Below are 26,294 nucleotides of genomic sequence, written 5' to 3' on the forward strand. Positions count from 1 at the left end.
CTAAGGTAAAAAAATATTCTGCTTTCATAATAAAAAAGAACAGGGATTGGTTTATACTGAATTACTGGACAAATGTGTAAAACTTCTGCCTTGTTCTTAGGGCTACAGATCCTTAGATACTCCATCTGTTTCAGGATTCTACCATTACAGAATGTCCCTGTTGGTCTTCCTAACATTCTCTTTGAAGAATAGCTTTTTCAAACTTTATTAATAACCGTATCTATGACATTCAAAAAATTTATGTATGCTGGGGTACCTGGCTAGCTCAGTTGGCAGAGCATGTGACTCTCGATCTCGGGGTCATGAGTTCAAGCCCCACATTAGGCACAGAGATTATGTAAAAGAAAACTGGGGTGCCTGGGTGGCTTAGTCAGGTGGCTGACTCTTGGTTTTAGCTCAAGTTGTGATCTCAGGATGAGGAGATCGAGCCCCATGATGGGCTCCCTGCTCAGTGGGGAATCTGCCACTCTCCCTGCTTGTGTTCTCTCTCTTGCTCACTCTCGATAATTTTTTAAAACGATAATTTTTTAAAAATTTTTTTAAAAAATTATCTTTGCCAATTTTCAAAAACACCCGTATTTCTACAATCATCCTCAAATACTAAGAGGTCTATAAATTCATTATGAGCTACCCAAAGTCCTATCATGCTCAAGTTTTGGGTTTTTTTTTTAAGATTTTCTTTATTTATTTGACAGAGAGAGAGAGAATACAAGCAGGGACAGAGGGAGAGGGAGAAGCAGGCTTCCCGCTGAGCAGGGAGCCCCATGTTAGGACCCATCGCAGGGTCTTAACTAGATAGTGTTTTAACAAAAAAAGTACCATAAACGGTACTCGAGACCACAGTTTCAGTCAGTCCCTACCTCTCTGTCCCCTTCATCTAGAAAAAGTAATTTTTAAAAATTTTTTATTATTTTTTTAAAGGAGTGTACTAGGTTTTTTTTTTTTTTTAGACTTTATTTATTTGACAGAGATCACAAGTAGGCAGAGAGGCAGGCAGAGAGAGAGAGAGAGGAGGAAGCAGGCTCACCGCAGAGCAGAGAGCCTGATGTGGGGCTCGATCCCAAGACCCTGGGACCATGACCTGAGCTAAAGGCAGAGGCTTTAATCCACTGAGCCACCCAGGTGCCCCTAGAAAAAGTAATTTTATCGTTTGTCTACCTGGACTGTTCTAAGGGAAAAAAAAATGAGAAAATGGATATATTATATTCAACATAGCTTTAAAAAGATTCTTTTGGGGGCACTTAGGTGGCTCAGTCGGTTAAGCGTCTGCCTTCAGCTCAGGTCATGATCCCAGGGTCCTGGGATCGAGTCCCACATCGGGCTCCTAGCTTACCCTCTACCTGTGCTCTGTCAAATAAATAAAATCTTTAAAAAAACAAAACAAGGGCGCCTGGGTGGCTCAATGGGTTGAGGCCTCTGTCTCTGGCTCGGGTCATGATCCCAGGGTCCGGGGATCGAGCCCCGCGTCGGGCTCTCTGCTCAGCAGGGAGCCTGCTTCCTCCCCTCTCTCTCTGCCTGTCTCTCTGCCTGCTTGTGATCTCTATCAAATAAATAAATTTAAAAAAAAGAAAAAGAAAAGAAAACCCTAAATCCAAAATTTGTAAGAAACAGAAATACTTTAGACCCTTTCCTATTTGCCAGGACAGATAGATGTTCAGACTAACGGACTGGGAGCCTGATCCTTCTTTATGTGTGACTGGCAGGAGGGTGAGGCCATTTTCTGTGGCATTCATGAAAGCCACTCCACTGGCACCCCTCTCTTTTTTTCTATTGTCACTGCAGAGAACAGGGTGCTTTCCCTTTTCATTGTCCTTCCTCCTGGTTGTGCTCAAATCTGATTTGTTCCCAAAAATTGAGATGTGGATTATGAAGGAAGCCCTGGTGAAAATAACCCACTCCTGTAAGAGCCAATACATTTAGAAATGCCCACTACTTCAAATTATAGGCAGAGACAATGACAAAGCCAAATAATGACGTGTGTGTGCACCTCTGTAAGTTATTCTCACTAACCACTCCGTGCAGATAGCCCCCCCACAGCTGGATTCTGAAAGTCATCTTCCAGCTCCAGCTCCACATCTGTGAAAAGAATATGTACACAAAACCTAGTTTTCTTCCTCCACCATTTTCTTCAAGCTCCAGCTGTCTTCTAGCTCAAACAGGAGGAGCATAGCAGAAGGGGAATCCCTTCCCATTACCCAGATCTACTGAAAAAGATCTGGTAGAGGTCAGTGAATTTGATACTGAGCAAGGCCGTCTGCTGTAGTTCCCAACAGTAATCTGCTGGGGGTCTTCAGTGCAAGACCCACGTGTCCAGGCTGCACAAGAAGGGACACAAAATGACGTCTGACTTACTATATATGAAAATTCCCAACAAGCTGTACATTTGATTATGTCTGACACTCCCTTTCTCACCTTGCTGAAGATTCAATGCACTGACAAGACACCCTTTTGAGGAGGGGGTAGTGTAGCATCCTTGCTCTACACAGACTCAGCCAGGAGCCTGCTGGTGAGGCAGCTCATGGCTCACTAGACAGTGAGGCTACTGAGAAGTGCTCTCCCTTAAGGCAGTTTGCATATCCATCAGGTTCCAAGAAATAGGCTTGCTGGCTTTTTCTGGATTTTAAGTATCAAAGTCATTTACTGCAATGTTGTTCAAGTCAACATCCCTAAAAATCGTTATGAATACAGTAAACATAGTACCTCAGGAAGGTCCCCAAGGTTGTCCAGAAAGAAGCCATTATCTACCCCCATGTGGCTCAGGAGGGGAGAATGTGTGTGGGAAGCAAGTTAAGACACCAGTGAGAAGCAACAAGACATTCTAAGAGAAGACGGCGGCGCCGGCTGCACAACGCTCGGACTTCGCCTGGCTTCACTGAGCCGCGAGCAGGGACGGCGCGGGCGGCGGTGCGGCAGGGCCTACCTGCACTCCTTGATCACCTGGTGCACGTCAAACTCAAAGGCCGCCAACAAGATGCTGTCCAGGGGTTCCGGGCTGCTCTCCCCTCCCAAAAACAGGTCAAAGCTGGACTGTGGAAAGTTGGGGACCCACTCAATTCCCAGATGGAAGCAGAGACTCAAGGGGACAGGCAGGGCTGCTGTGTAGGGAACCCTGGAGAAGGGTGACGGGGTCCTTCAAAAAGGGCCAAAGGAAGGGCACCTGGCGGGCGCAGCTGCAAGAACGTGCGACTCTGGATCTCTAGAGTCATGAGTCTGAGCCCCATGCTGGGGGCAGAGATTACTAAAAAAATAAACTTAAAAGGAGGAGGGAGGGGCAAATGAAAGACCCTCCTGTTCTCCGGGGAGGTTCAACTCAAAAAGGCCACATACTGGCCATAACCTAGCCCACAGGATTCGCACTCCCCACCGCCATCCCTCGGAGTTCAGGCTCACCTGGGCATAGAGGTGCAGGTCAATGGGTTTCACTGTGGGATGAGAGTACAGGAGCCGCGTGACTAGGAAGTGGTACCAGTTGTTCAGCAGCTCCTTCTGCTCCAACAGAGCAGCTTCATCTCCCAGCATGATCTAAGGAAAGAGAGATTTTCCTTCAGTGCCAGACCAACGTCTCTGTTAACTCTCCTGGTCTCGGGGCTCCTGGGTGGCTCAGTGGGTGAAGCCTCTGCCTTCTGTTCAGGTCGTGATCCCGGGGTCCTGGGATGGAGCCCTGCGGCAGGCTCTCTGCTCAGCGGGGGGCCTGCTTCTCTCCCTCCCTCCCCACCTGCTCGTGCTTTCTCGAGCACAGGCTCGCTCTCGCTCTCAAATAAATAAATAAAACCTTAACAAACAAACAAAAACAAAAAACCTCTGCTAATCTCAACTAGAGCATCAGGTGTGAGAGCCCTCTTCTGTCTGGCAGAGCTGATGGACAGCCTTGTCCGGAGAGGATCACGTTCCCGGCATTGCTGTGTTGGATGTCACAGCCCCAACTTCGACCCCAACCTGGACTTCCCTCCCACAGACCTTGCAGAGAGACTCCAGGTGGGCATTGGCAGCAAACGTGCTGTCCTGGAGGTGACGCTCGCACTCCTCGTGCCAGTGCTGCCACTTCAGCTCCAGCTCTGTCAGCGTCTGGGTGTTACCAGGCTAAGGGGAGAGACACGATGAGATGCCATCGCCACAGAAACGCTTTGTGCTTAATAAATGAACCCCTCTCTTGTGACCCAGCAGAACAGGGCCGCTCCCACATACACTGAGAACGGGCATCGTCCTCATCAGGTCCCCTAGGATTCGGCACATGCCTGCCGAGGAGGGACTAGCGTCAGCTTCTTTGGAGAGCATCTGCCGAGCCTCGTCCAGCCGGCCTTGTAGCACCAAGATGGTCACCTGGAGGACACACAAGAGCACAACATTCGCGCACGCCCCGGAGCCGGTCTCCTCAGGCTGCACTTGGGCTTCCTAGCCTTACGGAAGCGCGCTGGCTCCTTCCCTCCAGCACTCATCTAGCTTACCTAGTCTAAGGGTTTTAAACGGGACCATGCTTTTCAAACTGCATGTTTTAACACATTACAGATTGCAACCAACTTTTTAAAAATAAATGAAATGGGGACACCTGGCTAGATCATTCAGTAGAGCACACAACTCTTGATCTCACAGTCATGAGTTCAAGCCCCACACTGGATGTAGAATTTACTTAATAAATGGTGAATGAATGAAACAGAAAACAGAAAATGGCTGAGCTCCCTACTCCATGGGAACCCACTCTTCCTGCCTGTGTTCCCTGTCTGTCAAATAAATAAATAAAACATTTTTTAAAAAAATAGAAAACGGCATAGTACATCAGGTAAAGATGAGTTCATAAAAGGTTCAGTTCAAATAAACACACAGACGCACACGTACGCTCAACATCAAGTCAGTCCTCATTACTCAGATTCTGCATCTGTGAATTTCCCCAACTTGTTAACATCTATCTGTAACCCCGAAGTCAGTATGTGAGGTAGTGTCACCATTACTTGTGGATGTGTGCAGAGTGGCAAAAATGAACTAACTGATGTGCACATTCCCAGCTGAGGATGAACAAGGCAGAACTCTACCTTCTTGTATCAACTCTCACACCAAACAAGGGTCTTTTTCAGGTTCTACCTAGGGCCACTTTTTTTGTATTGTTGTGCTTTTTTGCTGAGCAGAGTGCTGAAGTGCTTAAGTGCTAAGGAGGGATGGCGGCCCACAGGGAGAAAATGTGTTAGATTAGCCTCGCTCAGGCACGCACTACTGTATTATTCACCGTGATGAGTCAACGGTATATATTAAATGAGGTGTCCTGGGGCGCCTGGGTGGCTCAGTGGGTTTCAACTGCCTTTGACTCAGGTCATGATCCCAGGTTCTGGGATCGAGCCCCGCATCGGGCTCTCTGCTCAGCAGGGACCCTGCTTCCTCCTCTCTCTGCCTGTCTCTCTGCCTCCTTGTGATCTCTGTCTGTCAAATAAATAAATAAAATCTTTTAAAAAATAAAAAAATAAATAAATGAGATGTCTTTAAGCAAAACCATACATAAAACAAGGTTATACATTGATTAGCTCACAAAAATGGGATCAGAGGCTGGAAGAATCCTGTATTACAATAATCAGCAAGACAACGTTCGGGCAACTTTATAGACTTTAACTGTCATGCATAATGACAACCAACAGTACATACACACTAACAAATATGTAAAACATACAAAGTAACATTTTCCCATACTAAGTCATGCTCAAAAAAGCCAAAGATAGGGGTGCCTGAGTAGCTCAGTTGTTAAGCATCCGCCTTCGGCTCAGGTCATGATCCCAGCGTTCTGGGATTCCTGGGATCGAGCCCTAAACTGGACTCCCTGCTCAACAGGAAGCCTTGCTCCTCCCTCTCCCACTACCCCTGCTTCTGTTCCCTCTCTCTCTCTCTCAAATAAATAAATGAAATCTTCTTTTTTTTTTTTTTAAGTGCCAAAGATATATATGCTGACAAATCCCCAATTTCTCTCTAGCCTGTACTTCCTTCTCTGGATTCCAGACTTGTACACAGTACTGCCCGAGATAGTATCTCCACTTAGACCTCATGGGCATCTTAAATGTAGCATCTCTAAAAGTAAACACCTGGCTGCCTCCAACTGACCAACCTGATCCTCCCACATTCTCTCATTTCTTACACATGCACATCTTATCTATTAGCCAATCCCATCAACAGTATCTGCAAACTGCATCCAGAATGTAATCATTCCTCACCACCTCCTCTGTTCAGCTCCCATCCTTGTCCAAGTCACCACCATCTTTTCATAGTTTAGTACCAGAGCCTCTAGACCGGTCTCTGCTTCTGCCCTTGCTCCATCCTTGGTAGGGCAGCCAGAGAGCCTTGGAAACCTACATCCAATCACAGAGTGAATGCTCAGCTCTCCTATGCGCCCGCCCACCCCATCTGACTCAGGGGCCGTGTCCATCAACTAGCTTACACACATATATATCTTTTAATCAAAATATAATCTCTATTTGAGAAGAGAGCATGAGCGGGAGGGAGGGGCAGAAGGAGAGGGAGAAATAGGATCCCCACTGAGCAGGGAAACCCAATATAAGACTTGATTCCAGGACCCTGAGATCATGACCTGAGCTGAAGTCAGATGCTTAACTGACTGAGCCACCTAGGAGCCCTAATCGTAACATAACCTTAAACATAACCTTAGAGGCGCCTGGGTGGCTCAGTGGGTTAAAGCCTCTGCCTTCAGCTCAGGTCATGATCCCAGGGCCCTGGGATAGAGCCCCGCATTGGGCTCTCTGCTCGGCGAGAAGCAGAGCTTCCTCTTCTCTCTCTGCCTGCCTCTCTGCCTACTTGTGAACTCTGTCTGTCAAATAAATAAATAAAATCTTTAAAAACAAACAAACAAAAAAACATAACCTTACTATCTGCACTGTACAGAAGAAACTAAAGGATATTAAGTAACACATGTAATACCCCACAGCTAGCAAGAGGCAGAGCTGGCAACCTAACTCGGACAGTCTGGCACCACAGACCATGTTCTTACCACACTGCTCTACTGCCTCTCTCTAAGTCCCTATGACAGTCTAAGGAACCCTCTGATCTAACCCCGTGACTCCCTGCCCTTGCTCACACTGCTCCTCATCTCACGCGCCTCCAGGCGAGAGCATGTGCAGGTCTCACTATCTGCAACACTCTTCCCCGTCCTTTGGCCCAGCGCCCCTCCCCCCACCATCACCTCATGAGGGAGGCCTTCCCTGATTCCTCGGCTCCAGCACTGCCCATGCCCCACCTTGGCTTTACTGCCCTCCACATCACAGAGCTCCCCTGTTAGGCATGCTACATGTTTTACTTGTTTCTGTACTTGTTTCCTGTCTCCCCACCCAGGATGTAAAGCTTCCTAAGGAAAGAAATCTTCGCCCACTTTGTTCATGACTGTTTCCTCAGTGCCTTGCAAACAGGAGCACTCAATAAATACTCAGTGAATGAATCAGAGACACAAAATCTGAGTCTAATACTTCCTGAACAAAGGCTCTCCCCACACTTGCACAGATCTCCCAGCAACAAAAGGCCCAGAAATAGCATCAAAGGCAACATTTATCGGAATTCCAGATTTTCTAAGTTGAATCAACTTTCCATTATTCAGGTCAACTAGCAACCCTAACCCAATTGGGTCACAGGTCAGTAGGCACAGAGTATATACATACCCACCCACACACACACTCACAACCCCAATACACACACTGACTTCCACACTGATAACCCAAAATAACTCCAGGATCATCCATCTTTTTGTTTTCAATAGCTATTTGGAGCTACAATTTTGGAGCTACACTATAAACACTCACCTATTTAAGTTCTAAGTTTACAGAGTTGTGCAGCATCACTACAATCCAGTTTTAGAATATTTCTATCACATCAAAACTCCTCCTGCTCATTTAACCTCCAACCCCCTCCAGCTCCTATCGAACAGTTTTATCACATCTTCTCTTCCTTAGACTCACAAAGAAATTAAATGTCCCTGCTCAATGGGAAGTCTACAAAGCATTACTTTTCTTACACGACAACTTAGTTCTAAACTCTCCTGTGGAGCAGGGAAGAAAAGATCTAAGAGCATCCCCATAATCACAGACCCAAAGAGCCAGTCAGATTCTGAGCAGGCTCCGCAGGCAATCCTTGGGCCTGCCTGAAGCACTGGGAAAAACAGATCATGAGATGGAAGTCAGGAAGGCCCAGCCTGCAGGAGATGCTTACCAACTTCCAGAAGCTGTCATGTTTGCTTGGATTCTCACTGCCCAGAACATCTGCCAACAAACTGTCCACTTCACACACGTGTAGTCGGACCCAGTCAAGGAGGTGAAGGAGAAGAGGGCCAGCTGGGAGAAAAAACTCTTGTTACACACAAAAACCTCAGCTTCATCTGCAGCAAATTCCACTTTCCCATTGTACAGACAGAAAATGTAGGCAGACAAGATGACTAGGTAGGAAGTACTTTATCCCACTTCGGTGGGTACCCATATGGTCCTGAATAAAGGGCTGGACTAGCAAATGGACTTACGAATAGTTCCTCTGATCCGGGCAGTTCCACATTTCATGAATTTTTTAAAGGGCTGAATCTCACCTTCAACCTCTAATTCTTCATGACTATGCAGTACTCGGTGGCTACCTAAGGAATGGCCACGTAGGGATTGCTACTGACTAGGTGCGAGGTATGACGAAAACCACAGCAACAGCCCTCAAAATATACGGAAGGAGATAAACACAGAATCAACTAATTTTATGTTCACATTGCTCAGGGCTTTAGCAGGAGTAGGAGTAAAAAGCTATGACTGCACAGATTATTAACATTCATTTATGGATAAAAGCAAACGTAAGTCATCAAGAGAATGCAAAAAACCCCTGCAGCACCTCCACAGAGAGCCCACTCAGGCCAGGATACCATACCAACCACAACTTAGTTCAAGAACATGGAATAATTCAGAGTGCACAGTTCACAGGTAGGGCTGCCCCTTCCCTCAATCTCTGGGGACAGAAGTCTCCAAGTGACTTTGCTTCTCACCATCTAATCCCTCCTCACAGCCCTAAAACTTTGTTCCTTTCTTTTAATTTTTAATTTTAAACAACCGACATTTATTGTTTCACATTTCTGGAGGCCAGAAGTCTGCGATCAAGGAGTGGACAGAGTTGGTTCTTTCTGAGGCTGGGAGGGAGACCCACTCCATGCCTCTTCCCTGATCCTAAAACTTTCTTCAGCTTGACCAGTCCACCGTATGAATCCTGACCGCCCCTGCCACACACTAGTCCACTGTGCTTTCCTGGTGTTTTTTAGGGGTCACCTGCCCAACATCTTGGGTTTTTAGAAGGCATAATCTCTGAGTTTTTTTGGTAGTATCTGATAAAACAGCAGGGTTTTAGGGTGTTATATATAGCTTTCTGCTGGTTATGTTGATGAAGGGTGAGGAAAAGAGCATTCTTGGCAATAAAATGCTCATCACGACACAAAGGAAAGACAAAGAGGAAAGGGCAGGAGGACACCTTTGGTATTGTAAAGGGATGATTTCTTGCTCACCTGGAGCTACTTCAATAAACAGAATCTCACAAAGGTTCCAAATGAGCTCCATTGCTGACAAAATGGAGACCTAAAGAAGAAATGGAGACAAAGTTTTAACTGAAAACATTCCTGACATTTCTCTTAGAGCAAAGGAATGAAGCAGGGCTTGAATCATATGAGGTCATTCATTATTAACTCAACAATTACTGAATATTTCTATAGCAGGGTTTCTTTCCCACAGGGAAGCCAGTGAGTGAATTTTAGGGGTTGGTAGGCAGATTAACAATTTTTTTTTGTTTTAATGGTTCTTGATTTAGTTTAATGTATATTATAGAAGAATATAATTAGCTCATCACACCCAAAGTCTTTATGAACATTTTGATTTAGAAAGAAGCTCTAAGGGACGCCTGGGTGGCTCAGCTGGTTAAGCGGCTGCCTCCGGCTCAGGTCATGATCCCAGGGTCCTGGGATCGAGTCCCACATCGGGCTCCTTGCTCAGCAGAGAGCCTGCTTCTCCCTCTGCCTCTGCCTGCCTCTCTCTCTGCCTGTGCTCACTCTCTCTGACAAATAAATAAATAAAATCTTTAAAAAAAAAAAAAAAGAAAAAAAAAAAAAGAAAGAAGCTCTAAGTAAATGGGAGATGATTCGTAGAAAAATATTCAGTAAATTATAGACACACACACACACACTTATTTTTTTGGGGAGGGAGAGAGAGAGAGAGCGAGCGAGCGCATAAGTAGGCAGAGAGGCAGACGGAAAGAGGGGTAATCAGGTTCCCTACTAAGCAGAAAGCCTGATGCGGAGCTTGATCCCAGGACCCTGAGATCATGACCTGAGTTGAAAGCAGAGGCTTGACCCGCTGAGCCACCCAGGTGCCCCAATAATATATACTTTTTAAGACTTTATTTGAGAGACAGAGAGAGTGAGAGAGAGCATGAGAGGGCCAGAGGGAAAAGCAGACTCCCTGCTGAGCTGGGAGCCGAATTTGGGACTTCATTTCGGAGCTCAGGATTGTGACCTGAGCCAAAGGCAGTAGCTTAACCAACTGAGCCACCCAGATGTCCCTTCAGTAAATAGTATTTAAAATTCTAATACAAATCAAAACCACAGTGAGATACCACCTCACACCAGTCAGAATGGCTAAAATTAACCAGTCAGGAAAGGACAGGTGTTGGCAAGGATGTGGGGAAAGGGGAAATCCTCCTGCATTGTTGGTGGGAATGAAAGCTGGTGCAGCCACTGTGGAAAACAGTATAGAGGTTCCTCAAAAAGTTGAAAATAGAGCTACCCTACAACCCAGCAATCGCACTACTGAGTATTTATCCTAAAGATACAAATGCAGTGATCCAAAGGGGCACGTGCACCCGAATGTTTATTTCAGCTATGTCCACAATAGCCAAACTATGGAAAGAACCTAGATGTCCATTAAAGATGAATGGACAAAGAAGATGTGATATATACATACAATGGAATAGTATGCAGCCATCAAAAACAAAAAACAAAAACAAAAAACAAAATCGGGGCACCTGGGTGGCTCAGTGGGTTAAGCCTCTACTTTCGGCTCAGGTCATGATCTCAGGGTCCTGGGATGGAGCCCCACATCCGGCTCTCTGCTCAGCTGCTTCCCCACCCCGCCCCCGCCTGCCTCTCTGCCTACCTGTGATCTCTCTCAAATAAATAAATAAAATCTTAAAAAAAAAACAAAAACCCTGAAATCTTACCATTTGCAACCACATGGATAGAACTAGAGGGTATTATGCTAAGTGAAATAAGTCAGAGAAAGACAATTATCATATAATCTCTGATATGAGGAATTTGAGAGAGAGGGCAGGGGATCGTGGAGGGGAGGGAGGGAAAAATGAAACAAGATGAGACTGGGAAGGGAGACAAACCATAAGAGACTCAATCTCCGGAAACAAACAGGTTTGCTGGAGAGGAGCAGGGTGGGAGGGATGGGGTGGTTGGGTCATGGACACTGGGGAGGGTAGGTGCTATGGTGAGTGCTGTGAAGTGTGTAAGACTAAGGATTCACAGATCTGTACTCCTGAAACAAATAAAACATTGTATGTTAATAAAAAGAAAATTAAATTCTACAGATACAGCAAAAATTGTGAAGTTGGTACTCAAGGGACTAAGTTTAAGAAAGTCTATTAAAAGGCACTCATATAAGACCCAAAAATAAAACTCATCTGCACCCTGCCCTTAGGAACATGCAGTCTCCTCTTCCCCACCATCCTTTCATACACAAACGCAGACTACCTAGTTCACAAAGAAAAACAAATGCTTTGCTGACTGTGCACTAGACTGCACCAGAGACAATCCACTAGTCCCTATTCACTACTGAGTTTGAACACCATCAAGTTTCTACAAAAGAAAGAATTGTTTCAGTCATCTTCTAGCTCCAACTAAACAACTGAGTAAAAATACTGGGTTCATGAGCTGAGTACAGTGTATTAAATAACTGGTGATTCCAAAAGCTCAGCTCACTATCTCAGGTGACACAGCGTGATTAAGACTGACATTTCCCATAAGAACCGGAAACTCAGGGCGCCTGGGTGGCTCAGTGGGTTAAGCCTCTGCCTTCAGCCAGGTCATGATCCCAGGGTCCTGGGATCAAGGCCCGCATAGGGCTCTCTGCTCAGCCGGGAGCCTGCTTCTCCCTCCCCCTCTGCCTGCCTCTCTGTCTACTTGTCACCTGTCTGTCAAATAAATAAACAAAATCTTAAAAAACAAAACAAAAACAAAAAACCATCTGCCTTTGGCTCAGGTCATGATCCCAGAGTCCTGGAATCAAGCCCCACACCAGGCTGAGGATGCAAGAGGACACAATGGCCCCAGCAGGACAACAAAGTGCCCCCCACCTTACCTGGCTGCTGAACTGGCGACCACTGGCTGGATCTTTAGCAGCAACTAACAAAACACAAAACATTTTAAGTGAGCAATTAAACTTTTAGTCTCATAGTTATAGCTTCATATACCAGGTTCTTTGGCTTGGCCTTTGTTTCCTTTAATGCCCACCCATTTTTACTACAGATTTTTATTTTTTACGAGCATGTACTGGTGGGGGAAGGGGGTTGGGAGAAGAGAAAGAGAGAAACTTAAGCAGGTTCCACACTGAGCATGAGCCCGAAGTAAGGCTTGATCTCACAACCCTGAGACCATGACCTGAGCCAAAACCAAGAGTCGGACGCCTAACTGACTGGGCCAACCAGGCACCACTTCACTATAGATTTTTTTAAAAATGCTTCGTATCTCTTTGTTGCAGATCAATGATTTGCACACCCAATGCCCTCGAGCTGTAAGTGACACTTTCAACTATAAACTACAGAGACCATCAGGTTATAAAAGACTCTACTCAGCATCCAGGAGTCATGTGGCTCTCATGGTTATGGTGACTTTAAATCACCAAGGTTAGAGATGCCTGGGTGGCACAGTTGGTTAAGAGAACAAGTCAGCTCAGGTCATGATCTCAGGGTCTTGAGACCAGGCCCCAAGTTGCACTCTGCGATTGGCACAGAGTCTAAGACTCTCTCTCCCTCTGCCCCTCCCTCAACGTTCACACATGCTCTCTCAAAATAAGTCTTTTAGAAAGGAAGGAAGGGAGGAAAGGAGGGAGGAAGGAGAAAGAAACAAAGAAGTCACCAAGGTTAAAGAACCAGGAATGTGATTTTCAAAGGTTGTTAATCTGGCCCTAGTCTCACACCTGTTGGCTCAGTATGCTCTAACTTGAAAAATATACTCAAGACAACTGCCAAAAAATTAAGAATTATGGAAGACAGGAAAGTAAGAATTTTAAACTGGAGAGTCAAATAGATTCTACCTTGCAGTATTTACAGCTAGATAAACATTTCAATTATTATCACATATACACACATAGAATCCTTACTTGCAACCTGGTGCATTTCCTCCATACATGCCCTTATGACTGATCGGTAGTTCTTACTCACTCGGACCAACCTACAAAAAATGAAATGACATACAAGATGAGCCTGGTGCATCTTGTGGTGACAAAAAGCAAGGAAGTTCTCAATAGAAAGTAGGAGCTTGCTCAAAGACAGGAACCAACCTGAAAGAGCTCCTACAGCGAAAGCTGGAACTCGAGCAACAAAGTAGGTAATATATGAGACAATCAGTGGGCTGAAATAAATATCCACGAATCCATACTGACATTAATTGCTGCAGATGAGATCCACTGATGGACACTAAAACTAGCAGTTGAAAATTTAAGGAGATGGGGCGCCTGGGTGGCTCAGTGGGTTAAAGCCTCTGCTTTCGGCTCAGGTCATGATCCCAGGGTCCTGGGATGGAGCCCCGCATCGGGCTCTCGGCTCAGCAGGAGGCCTGCTTCTCTTCCTCTCTCTCTCTCTCTGCCTCCCTGCCTACTTGTGATCTCTGTCTGTCAAATAAATAAATAAAATCTTTAAAAAAAAAAAAGAAAGAAAATTTAAGGAGAAATAGGATTTGCATAATCTCAAAGTCTCTGCTACTAACAATGACTCTTGGAACACTGAAAAAATAAAATTAAATTTAAAAAAAAAGTTTCTGCTACAAAGGGAAAGATGGTAACTTTATAGTCAAGAAACCCAGTAGAGGGGCGCCTGGGTGGCTCAGTGGGTTAAGCCGCTGCCTTCGGCTCAGGTCATGATCTCAGGGTCCTGGGATCGAGTTCCGCATCGGGCTCTCTGCTCGGCGAGGAGCCTGCTTCCCCCTCTCTCTCTGCCTGCCTCTCTGTCTACTTGTGATCTCTCTCTGTCAAATAAATAAATAAAATCTTTAAAAAAAAAAAAAAAAGAAAAGAAACCCAGTAGAAACCACATCCAGCAAGTGATCAAAGGTCAACAAAACCAGAATAAAACATCAATATCATGAACCCTATGACATGACAACTAAGGACACATCATACCAGTTCTGTGGTATTCTTACTAAAAATGAATAACCTTAAAAAAAAAAATGCATTATCTTTCTCTATTCATGAGAAAACATCGGAGAAACCGAAATGGAGGGACTGTCACCACAATTGGTCAGTATTTTTCAAAAGTGTCAAGGTCATTAAAGAGACTAAGAAAAGGGAGGGCCTGGGTGGCTCAGTGGGTTAAGGCTCTGCCTTCAGCTCAGGTCATGATCTGAGGTCATGATCTCAGGATCCTGGGATAGAGCCCCTTGTCAGGCTCTCTGCTCAGCGGGGAGCCTGCTTCTCCCCTCCCCCACCCCACCTCTCTGCCGACTTGTGACCTCTGTCAAATAAATAAAATCTTGGGGCGCTTGGGTGGATCAGTGGGTTAAAGCCTCTGACTTCGGCTTGGGTCATGATCCCAGGGTCCTGGGATCAAGCCCCACGTCGGGCTCTCTGCTCAGCACGAAGCCTGCTTCCTCCTCTCTCTCTGCCTGCCTCTCTGCCTACTTGTGATCTCTACCTGTCAAATAAATAAACAAAATCTTAAAAAAAAAAAAAAAGAGAGAGACTAAGGAAAAAAAACTAAATACAACCTGAGTTGCAGCGGATAAAAAAGGACCTTACTGGAAAAACTGGTAAATTCAAATGAGGCCTTGAATCATAACGCATTGATGTTTTAAGTTTCCTGGTTTAAGTAACAATAACATGATTATGTAGATATTAACGTAACAAAACTAAGTGAGGGATGCACAGGAATCTTTAATTTTTGTACTTTTTCTGTAAGTCCAAAATTAGTTCAAAATAAAGTCTTTAAAAAAGGAAACGGGGCGCCTGGGTGGCTCAGTGGATTAAGCCTCTGCCTTCGGCTAAGGTCATGATTTCAGGGTCCTGGGATCAAGCCCCACATGGGGCTCTCTGCTCAGCAGGGAGCCTGCACCCCGCCCCACCACCTGCCTCTGCCTACTTGTGATATCTGTCAAATAAATAAAACCTTTAAAATAAATAAATAATTAACTAATTAATTAGAAAGGAAATGACAAAACTAAACAAACATCCACAAGAAAGCAACTGGTTTAGTTATTAAGATGCAATCTTTAGGGGCACCTGGGTGGCTCAGTGGGTTAAAGCCGCTGCCTTCGGCTCGGGTCATGATCCCAGGGTCCTGGGATCGAGCCCCGCATCGGGCTCTCTGCTCAGCAGGGAGCCTGCTTCCTCCTCTCTTTCTGCCTGCCTCTCTGCCTACTTGTGATCTCTGTCTGTCAAATAAATAAATAAATAAAATCTTAAAAAAAAAAAAAAGATGCAATCTTTAGCAAGAAAAACAGTTCTAAGGGGGCCTGGGTAGCACAGTAAGCTAAGCTGCTGCCTTCAGCTCAGGTCAGGATTCTAGAGTACCGAAACGGAGCCCTGTGCCCCATCGTGTTGGGCTCCCTGTTCACCTGGGAATCTGCTTCTCCTTCTCCCTCTGCCCTCCCCCACCACTCCTGTGCTTGCTCCCTCTCTCTCTCCCTCTCTCAAATAAATAAAATCTTAAGGAAAAGAAAAAAGGAAAACAATGCATTTCATTTGGCTTTCATAATTTAGTTGTGAACTTCAGCACCTATCAGCAGCCAACTTACTGAGCTTTTCTGGATTTTCCAGTCAATTCTTCTTCAATTCTCTGGAGGCCCACAAAGATTCCATGGGATTCGTTGAAGAGTTTTCTCAGGATCTGAGAGTAAACATCTATATCCTTTCGGATGATATAGATAAAGGGGCAGCCTGGCTCAGTCTCTGATTCTTCTAAAACAGAAAAAATTAACATCAATCACCATTACCCTCATACAAGAACTCACTTCAAAATTTTTTAAAATATTTTATTTATTTATTTGAGAGACAGAGAGAGGTCACGAGTACAGGCAAGGATAGAAAGAGAAGCAGACTCCCAGCTGAGGTAGAAGCCCAATTCGGGACTTGATCGCAGTATCCTGGGATCATGACCTGAGCCAAAGGCAGACACTTAACAGACGGGGCCGTCCAGACGCACTAAATTTTTTTTAAGATTTTATTTATTTACTTGACAGAAAGAGAGAGAATGCATGTACACAAGGAGGGGGAGTGGCAGGCAGAGGGAGAGGGAGAAGCAGGCTCCCTGCTAAACAGGGAGCCTGATGTGAGGCTCAATCCCAGGACTCTGAGATCATGACCTGAGCCAAAGGCAGATGCTTAACTGACTGAACCTCTCACTTTAAATTTTTATTTAAATTTTATTTAAATTTTTATTTTATTTTTTGAAAGATTTTATTTATTTATTTGACAGACAGACATAGATCACAAGTAGGCAGAGAGGCAGGCAGAGAGAGAAGGGGAAACAGGCTCCCTGCTGAGCAGAGAGCCCGATGTGGGGCTTGATTCCAGGACCCTGAGATCCTGACCTGAGCTGAAGGCAGAGGCTTAACCCACTGAGCCACCCAGGTGCCCCACACTTTAAATTTTTAATTGAGTTATCTAATTACAAAAGCTTCAGCTTCTTTGCTACTGATTTCATGTTAAAAAGTATGAACTGGGGGTGTCTGGGTGGCTCAGTTGGTTGGGCGTCTGCCTTTGGCTCAGGCTATGATCCCAGTATGCTGGGATGGAGCCCCGCATCAGGCTGTCTGCTCAATAGGGAGTCTGCTTCTCCCTCTGCCCTTCAATGCCCTCCCCCACTTGTGCTCCTCTCTCACTCCTGGGATCAAGTCCTACATCGGGCTCCCTGCTCAACAAGAATTCTGCTTCTTTCTCTACCCTTCCCCCCTGCTCGTGAACTCTCTCTAATAAATAAAATCTCTAAAAAAATTAAGGTCACTTAATATTAGCTTATGGATAACTCAATAAATAAGATAAACTTACATCGAGGGGCACCTGGGTGGCTCAGTCAGTTAGGCGTCTGCCTTCAGCTCAGACCATGATCGGAGTCCTGGAATAGAGCCCTGTGTTGGACTCCCTCCTCAACAGAGTCTGCTTCTCCCTCTCCCTTGGCCCCTGATCCCTGCTCATGCATATACACTCTTGCTCTCTCACAAATAAATAAATAATCTAAAAAAAGGAAAAGATACCTAGAGCTGAAATTTTATATAACCTCAAATTCAAATAAATATTATTTCTATATTTCTTTGTACTGCCATTACCCCTAAAACAAAGAATCAAGAGTTGACTAAATTATTCTGTGGCAGTGATAAAAAGGATCTATAATGAGAAATTATAAACCACCAACTTGTAGACATTTCTTATATAACAGCTTCTTGAAAAAGCTGTGATGATGTTCAATGGCTTGTCTCTATCCAGACTTCAATAGACATAAACAAAAAGAAAGCCTCATGTTTCCAACAATGGAGGACAAACTAAAAATGCTGATAAGCTTTCCCATTAAGTATGAAAAGAGGCTAGACATATTCAAAGAAGGTTCTCTCCTGAGCAACTGTCCCTTTGGCAGCTTCTAGAGCTTTGCCAAGCTTGAGATCTTTAATACTAAAATATGCCATAAACATTTGGCAACATCATGGAGAACTGTTATTGATAGAATTAAGAAAAACTATACTGAAAAATATTTTTTTTAACTACATCACTTCAAAATGCAGGAACTGCACACCACATGATTTGCCAAAATTGTAAGACTTCCATTAGATCAATTCCCTCCTTATAGAAGAGGAAAGCCTCCACATTTGGAAAAAGAACCTGTCGAATATTTGCAAGAAAATCTCTTACTACATTTCCAGAGACCTCTCTTGAAATGGAGAAAGCAAAATCAAATGTGAAAATTTAGTTTTCTCTTGCTAGTAGAAGAGTCTGTAACAGAAAGAAAAGATCCATGTCCAAAATCTGAAGGAGCTTAGAGAAAAAGGAAGAGTCATTTCACTCTCCAGATCTTTTGTGCTTTATATCAACAGCTAACAGAATTCATCAAGTTTACAATACTACAAAAGCAAGGACTATAAGGACTATGCAGAAACTGTTCCACAGTTTCATGGAAAGAGGGCTGCTGTGAAGGGAATTTAGTCATTCTGGACAAGGGGAAAAAACTTGAAATTTTTAAATATAAAGGAATACCACAAACATTACTAATTTTTTTTCCTGTACTCAACATCTTCCAGATCCCATACATTAATGAAAATCTTAAACAGGAAACAGTTTAAAAATGAAAATGGTACAAAGTTAAGTTCAACTGTTTCTTGCTTCAGTTAGCTAAATCTGAGAATAAAGGAAAAAAACAAGGGGCGCCTGGGTGGCTCAGTGGGTTAAAGCTTCTGCCTTTGGCTCAGGTCATGATTCCAGGGTCCTGGGATGGAGTCCCACATCGGGCTCTCTGCTCGGCAGGGAGCCTGCTTCCCTCCCTCTCTCTCTCTCTCTCTCTCTCTGCCTGCCTCTCTGCCTACTTGTGATCTCTGTCAAATAAATAAAATCTTAAAAACAAACAAACAAACAAACAAAAAAAAACACATGTGCCAAGATGGATAACCTAGAAGAAAAAAACAAAAACCTACCTTTTTTGTTGAAGGAGGTTTCACACACCAGCATCTCCCCTGGACCCCAATCAAAACACATTTGCTTCTTCTTTGAATTCACTCCTGGAATCAACTAGTTTTTAAAAAAAAAAAAAAAAAAAAAAAAAAGGCACAGACACTGTTACTTTTACTAAAGGCTTTGTTTTCAAATGCTTGCAAGCAGATCACCTAGAAATAAGTGATCATGAAAGTTAAGCGCTAATCTATGTATACAGCTAAGTGTGGTTGAGATCAGCCCAGTCTGTTAAGACCCTGAATAAGCAAGTGAGCTTTCTTGAGCACCTCAACCCAGCCTGCCACTTTGCAAGTGTTGATAAAAAGGAGAGCTATCCTTAATCAACTGCTACATTGTAATTTAATGATCTACAGTTCAGAAAAAGGGAATTTTTTTTAAACTAGAAAAGAAATTGAACTGTTTGGGGGCACCTGGGTGGCTCAGTGGGTTAAGCCGCTGCCTTCGGCTCGGGTCATGATCTCGGGGTCCTGGGATCGAGTCCCGCATTGGGCTCTCTGCTCAGCAGGGGGCCTGTTCTCCTCTCTCTCTCTGCCTGTCTCTCTACTTGTGATCTCTCTCTGTCAAATAAATAAAATAAAATCTTAAAAAAAAAAAAAAAAAGAAAAGAAATTGAACTGTTTGGGGCGCCTGGTTGGCTCAGTTGGTTAAGCCTCTGCCTTCAGCTCAGGTTGTAATCCCGGGGTCCTGGACTGAGTCCTGCATCAGGCTCAGAAACAGGAGCCTGCTTCTCCCTCTTCCTCTGCCTCTCTCTCATGAATAAATAAATAATATATTAAAAAAAAAAAAGAAATTGAACTGTTTGTTACTTACTAAAAGGAGCCCTCCAATACCATGGCTTCTGTGACATCTCTCTCTCTTTTTTAAAGATTTTATTTATTTGACAGAGACAGATCACAAGTAGGCAGAGAGGCAGGCAGAAAGAGGGGGAAGCAGGCTCCCCACTGGGCAGAGAGCCGGATGCGGGACTCGATCCCAGGACCCCAGGATCATGACCCGAGCCGAAGTCAGAGGTTTCAACCCACTGAGCCACCCAGGCGCCCCTGTGCCATCCCTTTGATAAAGACTCAATTCTTCTCTCCAACTCAGATCAACCCCTTTGAGCCTCAGCCTCATACATTCAACTACCTAATTCACACCTTCACAGGTTACCTAACCTCTAGAGCTATATTCATAACATCAGAACCAAAAAAAAACTCTTGATGCTCACCTCCAAGTCTCATTCCCTTCCCCCACTGGGACAAAGCCTTCCTCAAATGTTATGAGTAATCTTTGACTCTTCACTTTCCCTTACCACCTTTGTCCAATCAGTAAATCCTGTCCTACTCTTAAATAAGCCTGAATCCAACCACTTACCATGTCAACCAGTCTAACCAAAGCCACCATCAACTCTCAAATGACTGCAACAACATTTCTCAGGGCCTGAAATGACTATCCTACATGGTTATTACCTTGCCCTATAAACGGATAAAAGCTCACAAGGACGGGACACCTGGGTGGCTCAGTTGGTTAAGCACTTGCTTTCAGCTTGGGTGGTTAATCGGAGTCCTGGGATGGGAGTCCGAGTCCTGCATCTGGCTCCCTGCTCAGCGGGGAGTCTGCTTCTCCCTCTACCTGCTGCTCTTTCTCTTTCTCTTTCTCTCTCTCTCTCTCCCCCCTTCTCTGATAAATAAATAAATAAATAAATAAATAAATAAATAAAATTTTAAAGATTAAAAAAGCTCACAAGGGCAGGAGATTCCGGGATTCTCATTCACTGCTCAGAAGAGACCCTGGCACAAAGATGGCACTCCATGAATATTTTTGGCAGAGAAGAAATTTAGCTGGCAATAATCTGGTCTAAAGACAAGTGCAGGGGCGCCTGGGTGGCTCAGTGGGTTAGTTAAGCCTCTGCCTTTGGCTCAGGTCACGATTTCAGGGTCCTGGGATCGAGCCCGGCATCAGGCTCTCTGCTCAGCAGGGAGCCTGCTCCCCTCCCTCCCCTCTCTCTACCTGCCTCTCTGCCTACTTGTGATCTCTCTCTCTCTCTGTCAAATAAATGAATAAAATCTTAAAAAAAAAGAAAAAAAAGGACAAGTGCAGTTAGTTCTGAGGAAGGGCTAACGCAGTCATTTAACAACTAAGCAATGTCTAGTAAGCCTTTATCTGTACTGTGCTCTAGAAATACAACACTGTATAATACAGTTACTACCCTCCAAAAGCTAGCAGTCTACTGAGGAAGTCCAATTAAAAAAAAGAAAAAAAAAAAACCAACAGGCAGTGGGCGCCTGGGTGGCTCAGTGGGTTAAGCCTCTGCCTTTGGCTCGGGTCATGATCTCAGGGTCCTGGGATGGAGTCCTGCATCCGGCTCTCTGCTTGGCACGGAGCCTGCTTCCTCCTCTCTCTCTGCCTGCCTCTCTGCCTACTTGTGCTCTCTCCCTGTCAAAGAGATAAATAAAATCTTAAACAAACAGGCAGTAAGAAACGTGGGAAAATGCTAGGGGCACCTGGGTGGCTCAGTTGTTAAGCATCTGCCTTCAGCTCAGTTCATTATCCCAGGGTCCTGGGATCGAGCCCCCCATCAGGCTCCCTGCTTTGTGGGAAGCCTGCTTCTCCGTCTCCCACACCCCCTGCTTGTGTTCCTTCTATCACTGTGTCTCTTTCTGTCAAATAAAAAAATAAAATCTTTAAAAAAAAAAGAAAGAAAGAAAATGCCTCTCTGTAAGGCTGTGTCAACAAGGTCAATCAATTTCCTTCCTGGTCTCCCCAACACCAGCGTGGAGCTGAGCTATCACAAGTCCATCACCACTGCTGGTGTTAAAAATATGCTCGGCTCATCTTCATTCAGTTTCTAAAAGCAAGGCTAATTATCAAGGCTCAGTATCAAAGTAGTGACTCCCCAGGGTTGTGCAGGTTACTGGAAAGGGGACCCCATCAAAAGACTCTGATATAAGAGGAGGAGGGAAAGGCAAGATGATGTTTGAAAAAGTTCCAGTGATTCTGATATTCTAATTTTTCTTCCCACTGACACTGACACAGCCTTGATATGTAACATTTAAAGTAATTTATATGGGTCTTAAAATTTTAACACACTACAACAGTAAGTTTTATAGAGTAACAACCCACATTAACTGCTCTTTACGATCTTATGCCTCCTGTTGTCCAGTTAGCTTTGAAATGACCCCATCTTTGGTTTTGTCAGGCACTGCTTTTCCATCTGTTGGCTTTAGCAGAAAACTGCAGGCATCTCAACCTTCTCAAAAGCAATAAATCCAAGATCAGGCAACCTGCAGTTCAGCTAAGCTTACCACTTACCAAGAGCAAAGAGGTGCAGACCAAGCCAATAATGGACAGAAATATTTGCCCTAGCCAGAGAGGTAAGGGAAGGCTTTCCTGAGGGAGAGGGTGCTGGTTCTTGCATTTGAAAAGCGAGGAGATAAAGAGAAAAAGAGAGTGTTCCAAGCGGAGGATCGGTAGGTATCTCCTATCTAAACGCCAGGAATCTATTTTCGAACATCACAGATCGTTCCCATTTGGCACGCTCTTGAAAGTCCAGACAGAACTGAAAACAAGCAGGGCCGTAAGTACAAGAAGTCTCCGAGAACAAATACTTCTAATAAATCCTGGGCCAGCGCGGCACAAAAAGCAGAAGCCAAGCCCATGGTGTTGCCATGTGAAGCTTAGTTCCGCGGAAAATAAAAGCCCCTTCAACCTCCGCACGGTCGGAGCCCGCTCACGAGAGCACTAGTCCAACGGGAGAAGGAACGGAAGTGGGACGGGAAAGTCGGGAAGGCAAGAGAGGGTGAGGGATGGAGTGAGGAGTGAGGCCTCCAAGCCAGGCATTTCTGAGTATACAAAGAAAGAGTAAAAACCTAGCGACCACTGCAACCCGAACACGAGCACCTAGCTAATGGGACCTCCCAACTGTGGCTACTGAGCTGAGGGAGGAGGCCAGGAGCCTCGCGGGAGGTAGACAAGCCTACAGTGACAAAGCAGACACAATCCTCGGACCGCAAAGGCAAGACTGTTGCGGGCGCCCTTACAGTGACGGTCGGCTCGCCGTCGAGCTCCTCCATAGCGCCTCGCCTCAGCCCCCTGGAACTTGCGCGGCCGCGGACGCTCCCGGCTCAGGCCTCCCGCTCACAGCCACCTGCGAGAGAGGACCCCCCCCCCTGGCGAGCGCCTCGTGCACTGCCTGCAGGTCCAAGCACCCAACGCCGCAGGGGCCTCTCCTCTCGGCCACGATCTTCCCTCCGCGACACTCTACACATGTCCCTCCTTCCTGGCCGGCGACAACGGGACAGGGAGAACAGAGCCAGGGCAACCGGTCCACCCAGTAACCCTTCAGCCAGCTCAGGCGCCGCTGCGGACAGCCCCGCGCCGGGCCGGGAAAAGGCCCCCGGAGAGGGCGGGAGCCGCGGCAGTGCGGCTGCGCGTGCGCGGACTGGGGCGGCTCTTCTGGGGCGAGCGCAGGTACTGGAACCGCGGTGAGCGAGCCCGTGGTGTCTGTCTACTCTGGCTGTACTCGCCTCTGTTGGGTCTGCAAGTTAAGGTCGTCGCAGCTGCTTCTCTGAACGGTATCCAGACCTTGCCCAGTCCCCGTCGGTGCACTGGGCTTGGGTACGAAAGGCGGTTGCCGCCCACTCCCACCCCCAAAACGCCTGTAAGGCACGCAGACAAAATTAAAGCGGCTGAAACAACTGTGAAATCGAGACAGCTGGGCTTGCTTAATTAAATACAAATACTAGTTTGTTGTCTCACCAAAGCAAAGCAGAAAAGAGGACTTAAATCAGGGAATCCAAGACCTTGTTATGGAAAGCTCAGAAGTGCTCCAATAACTTAAAGGAGTGATTTATTTCGTAAATGCCATATTTGCAAATACACAGGGAAGAGAACAGGACTTTCTAAGTTAGCAAATAAGTTTTTTAACGAATTGAAGATAACAAGTCTTAGGAAATACTGTCTGAAAATGTAGCAGCTGCTTTTATTTAGAGAAATTTGAAAACAAAATTTCAAAACGCTCCCTTCCCTGAGGTTCTTCTGAACAGCGTATTTCAATGGGTAGAAAAAGATGACTTGGAGTGATCAGGAAAATCCTGTCACCCCAATAGTTCGTTCTTTCGAAGTACAGATCGTGAAGCAAGGGAAGAAAAATCCTTCTTGTCTCTGAAGACTTCCATCCATAGGATGAGCTTTAACGCAGTTTTGCACAAAATTCCGCACTGTTCTACCATCTATGTCTTAATGCATTTTCCAAATGTTTCAGTTTCACTGATCTGAATATTTCGAACAGCAGTGGTGCAGCTATGAAGTATGAGGAAAGTATTCATGCCCATTTTCCAGGGAGTAAAAAGAAACCTAATACTTTCTGAAAGTAAAACGAACATTGAGGGGATGCCTGGCTGGCTCCGTCAGTAAAGCACGCAACTTTTCTTTTCTTTTTCTTTTTTTTTGGGGGGGGGAGCATGTGACTCTTGATCATATCGAGTATAGAGATTACTTAAAAATAAAATCTTGGGGGTGGCGCCTGGGTGGCTCAGTGGGTTAAAGCCTCTGCTTTCGGCTCAGGTCATGATCCCAGGGTCCTGGGATCGAGCCCCACATCAGGCTCTCTGCTCAGCAGGGAGCCTGCTTCCTCCTCTCTCTGACTGTTTCTCTGCCTACTTGTAATCTCTGTCTGTCAAATAAATAAATAAAATCTTTAAAAAAATAAAATAAAATAAAATCTTGGGGTGCCTGGGTGGCTCAGTGGGTTAAAGACCTCTGCCTTCCGCTCAGGTCACGATCCCAGCATCCTGGGATGGAGCCCCACATTGGGCTCTCTGTTTAGCAGGGAGCCTGCTTCCTCCTCTCTCTCTCTCTCTCTGCCTGCCTCTCTGCCTACTTGTGATCTGTCAAATAAATAAATAAAATCTTTAAAAAAAAAATCTTGGGGTGCGTGTGTAGCAATGGTTTAAACATCAGACTCTTGATTTTAGTTAAGATCATAATCTGGGTGGTGAGATCAAGCCCGGAATGGGGCTCTGCCTTTAGCATGGAGCCTGCTTAAGATTCTCTCTCTCCTTCTCCTTTCACCTCTCCCCTACTCTCTCACTCTCTCTCAAAAAATAAAATTAATAAAAAAAAAAAAATAAAGGGGCACCTGGGTGGCTTAGTCAGTTAAGTATCTGCCTTCGGCTTGGGTCATACCAGGGTCCTGGGATCTGGTCCTGCATCAGGCTCCTTGCTCAATGGGGAGCCAGCTTCTCCCTCTTGCTCTGTCCTTCCCCCCCCACCACCACTGTTCATGCTCTCTCTGCCTCACTCTCTCAAATAAATGTAATCTTAAAAAAGAATAATAACAGGATGAAAGACCAAAAAGAAAAACCACCTTTCTCAAAGGGAGACCTGAGAAAAAAAAACTTTGCATGACAAAAGACCTTAGAAATTTTTAGTAGTATAGCTTCTTGATATTTTAAAACTGTCTTTGGGGTGTCTTGGGTGGCTTAGTGGGTTGGGCCTCTGCCTTTGCGTCAGGTCATGGTCTCAGGGTCCTGGGATGGAGACCCACATCAAGCTCTCTGCTCAACAGGGAGCCTGCTTTCCCCCCTCCCTCTGCCTGTCTCTCTGCCTACTTGTGATTCTGTGTGTGTGTGTGTGTGTGTGTGTGTGTGAAATAAATAAAATCTTAAAGAAAAAAAACCTGTCATTTGTAAGGTATCTGGCTGGCTCAGTCAGTAGAGCATGTGACTCTTGAGCCTGGGGTTGTGCGTTCAAGCCCCACGTTGGGTGTAGTGATTACTTAAAGATTAAAAAAAATTCCTGAAAAGACTCTCATTTAAAAATAAGAGAAGCATTGAAATTGTCTGACTTAGGGCTGGATAATACTGGGAAAAAGTATTGGAAACATATTTTGGCGGCGCTTGGGTGGCTTGGTTGGTTGGCATCTGCCTTCGACTCATCATGATCTCGGGGTCCTGGAATTGAGCCCTGTGTCCTGCTCCCTGCTCAGCAGGGATTCTGCTTCTCCCTCTTCCTTTGCCCCTCCCCCCTGCTCACAAGTGTGTTCCCACTCTCTCTCAAATGAATAAATATTTTTTTTTTTTTAAAGGAAGATGCCAGGCTCCATTCTAGGACCTTGGGATCATGACCTGAGTTGAAGGCAAATGCTTAACCAACTGAGCCACCCAGGCGCCCCAAGAATGATGTTTCAATTACATAGTTTTTTTTTTTTTTAAGATTTTATTTATTTATTTGTCAGAGACAGAGGGAGAGAGAGTGAGTGAGCACAGGCAGACAGAGAGGCAGGCAGAGGCAGAGGGAGAAGCAGGCTCCCTGCCGAGCAAGGAGCCTGATGTGGGACTCGATCCCAGGACGCTGGGATTATGACCTGAGCCGAAGGCAGCCGCTTAACCAACTGAG

The 26,294-nt window shown here is 45.3% G+C and overlaps 1 protein-coding gene across 3 annotated transcripts in view; it reads right to left on the minus strand.

The window, feature by feature from the left end:
• The window catches only part of NUP85 (nucleoporin 85), a 36,152-nt gene that overhangs the window by 5,940 nt on the left and 3,918 nt on the right, over nt 1-26,294 (minus strand). The window contains exons 1-11 of one of the 3 annotated variants that reach the window (XM_032870643.1): nt 22,937-23,051; nt 18,881-18,974; nt 15,998-16,160; nt 13,371-13,441; nt 12,351-12,394; nt 9,503-9,572; nt 8,188-8,309; nt 4,186-4,320; nt 3,958-4,080; nt 3,391-3,522; nt 2,921-3,027 (exon numbers count right to left, since the gene is read on the minus strand). In XM_032870643.1, the coding sequence (XP_032726534.1) occupies nt 2,921-3,027; nt 3,391-3,522; nt 3,958-4,080; nt 4,186-4,320; nt 8,188-8,309; nt 9,503-9,572; nt 12,351-12,394; nt 13,371-13,441; nt 15,998-16,160; nt 18,881-18,974; nt 22,937-22,969 (1,094 nt within the window). In that variant the 5' untranslated portion in view covers nt 22,970-23,051. Of the gene's footprint in view, nt 1-2,920; nt 3,028-3,390; nt 3,523-3,957; nt 4,081-4,185; nt 4,321-8,187; nt 8,310-9,502; nt 9,573-12,350; nt 12,395-13,370; nt 13,442-15,997; nt 16,161-18,880; nt 18,975-22,019; nt 22,039-22,936; nt 23,052-26,294 lie in introns of those variants that run through there. The other 2 variants (XM_032870645.1, XM_032870644.1) reach the window with 2 other exon arrangements.

Source organism: Lontra canadensis, unplaced genomic scaffold (assembly GCF_010015895.1).
Source record: "Lontra canadensis isolate GAN:19392208 unplaced genomic scaffold, GSC_riverotter_1.0 scaffold41, whole genome shotgun sequence".
Taxonomy (NCBI): Eukaryota; Metazoa; Chordata; class Mammalia; order Carnivora; family Mustelidae; genus Lontra; species Lontra canadensis.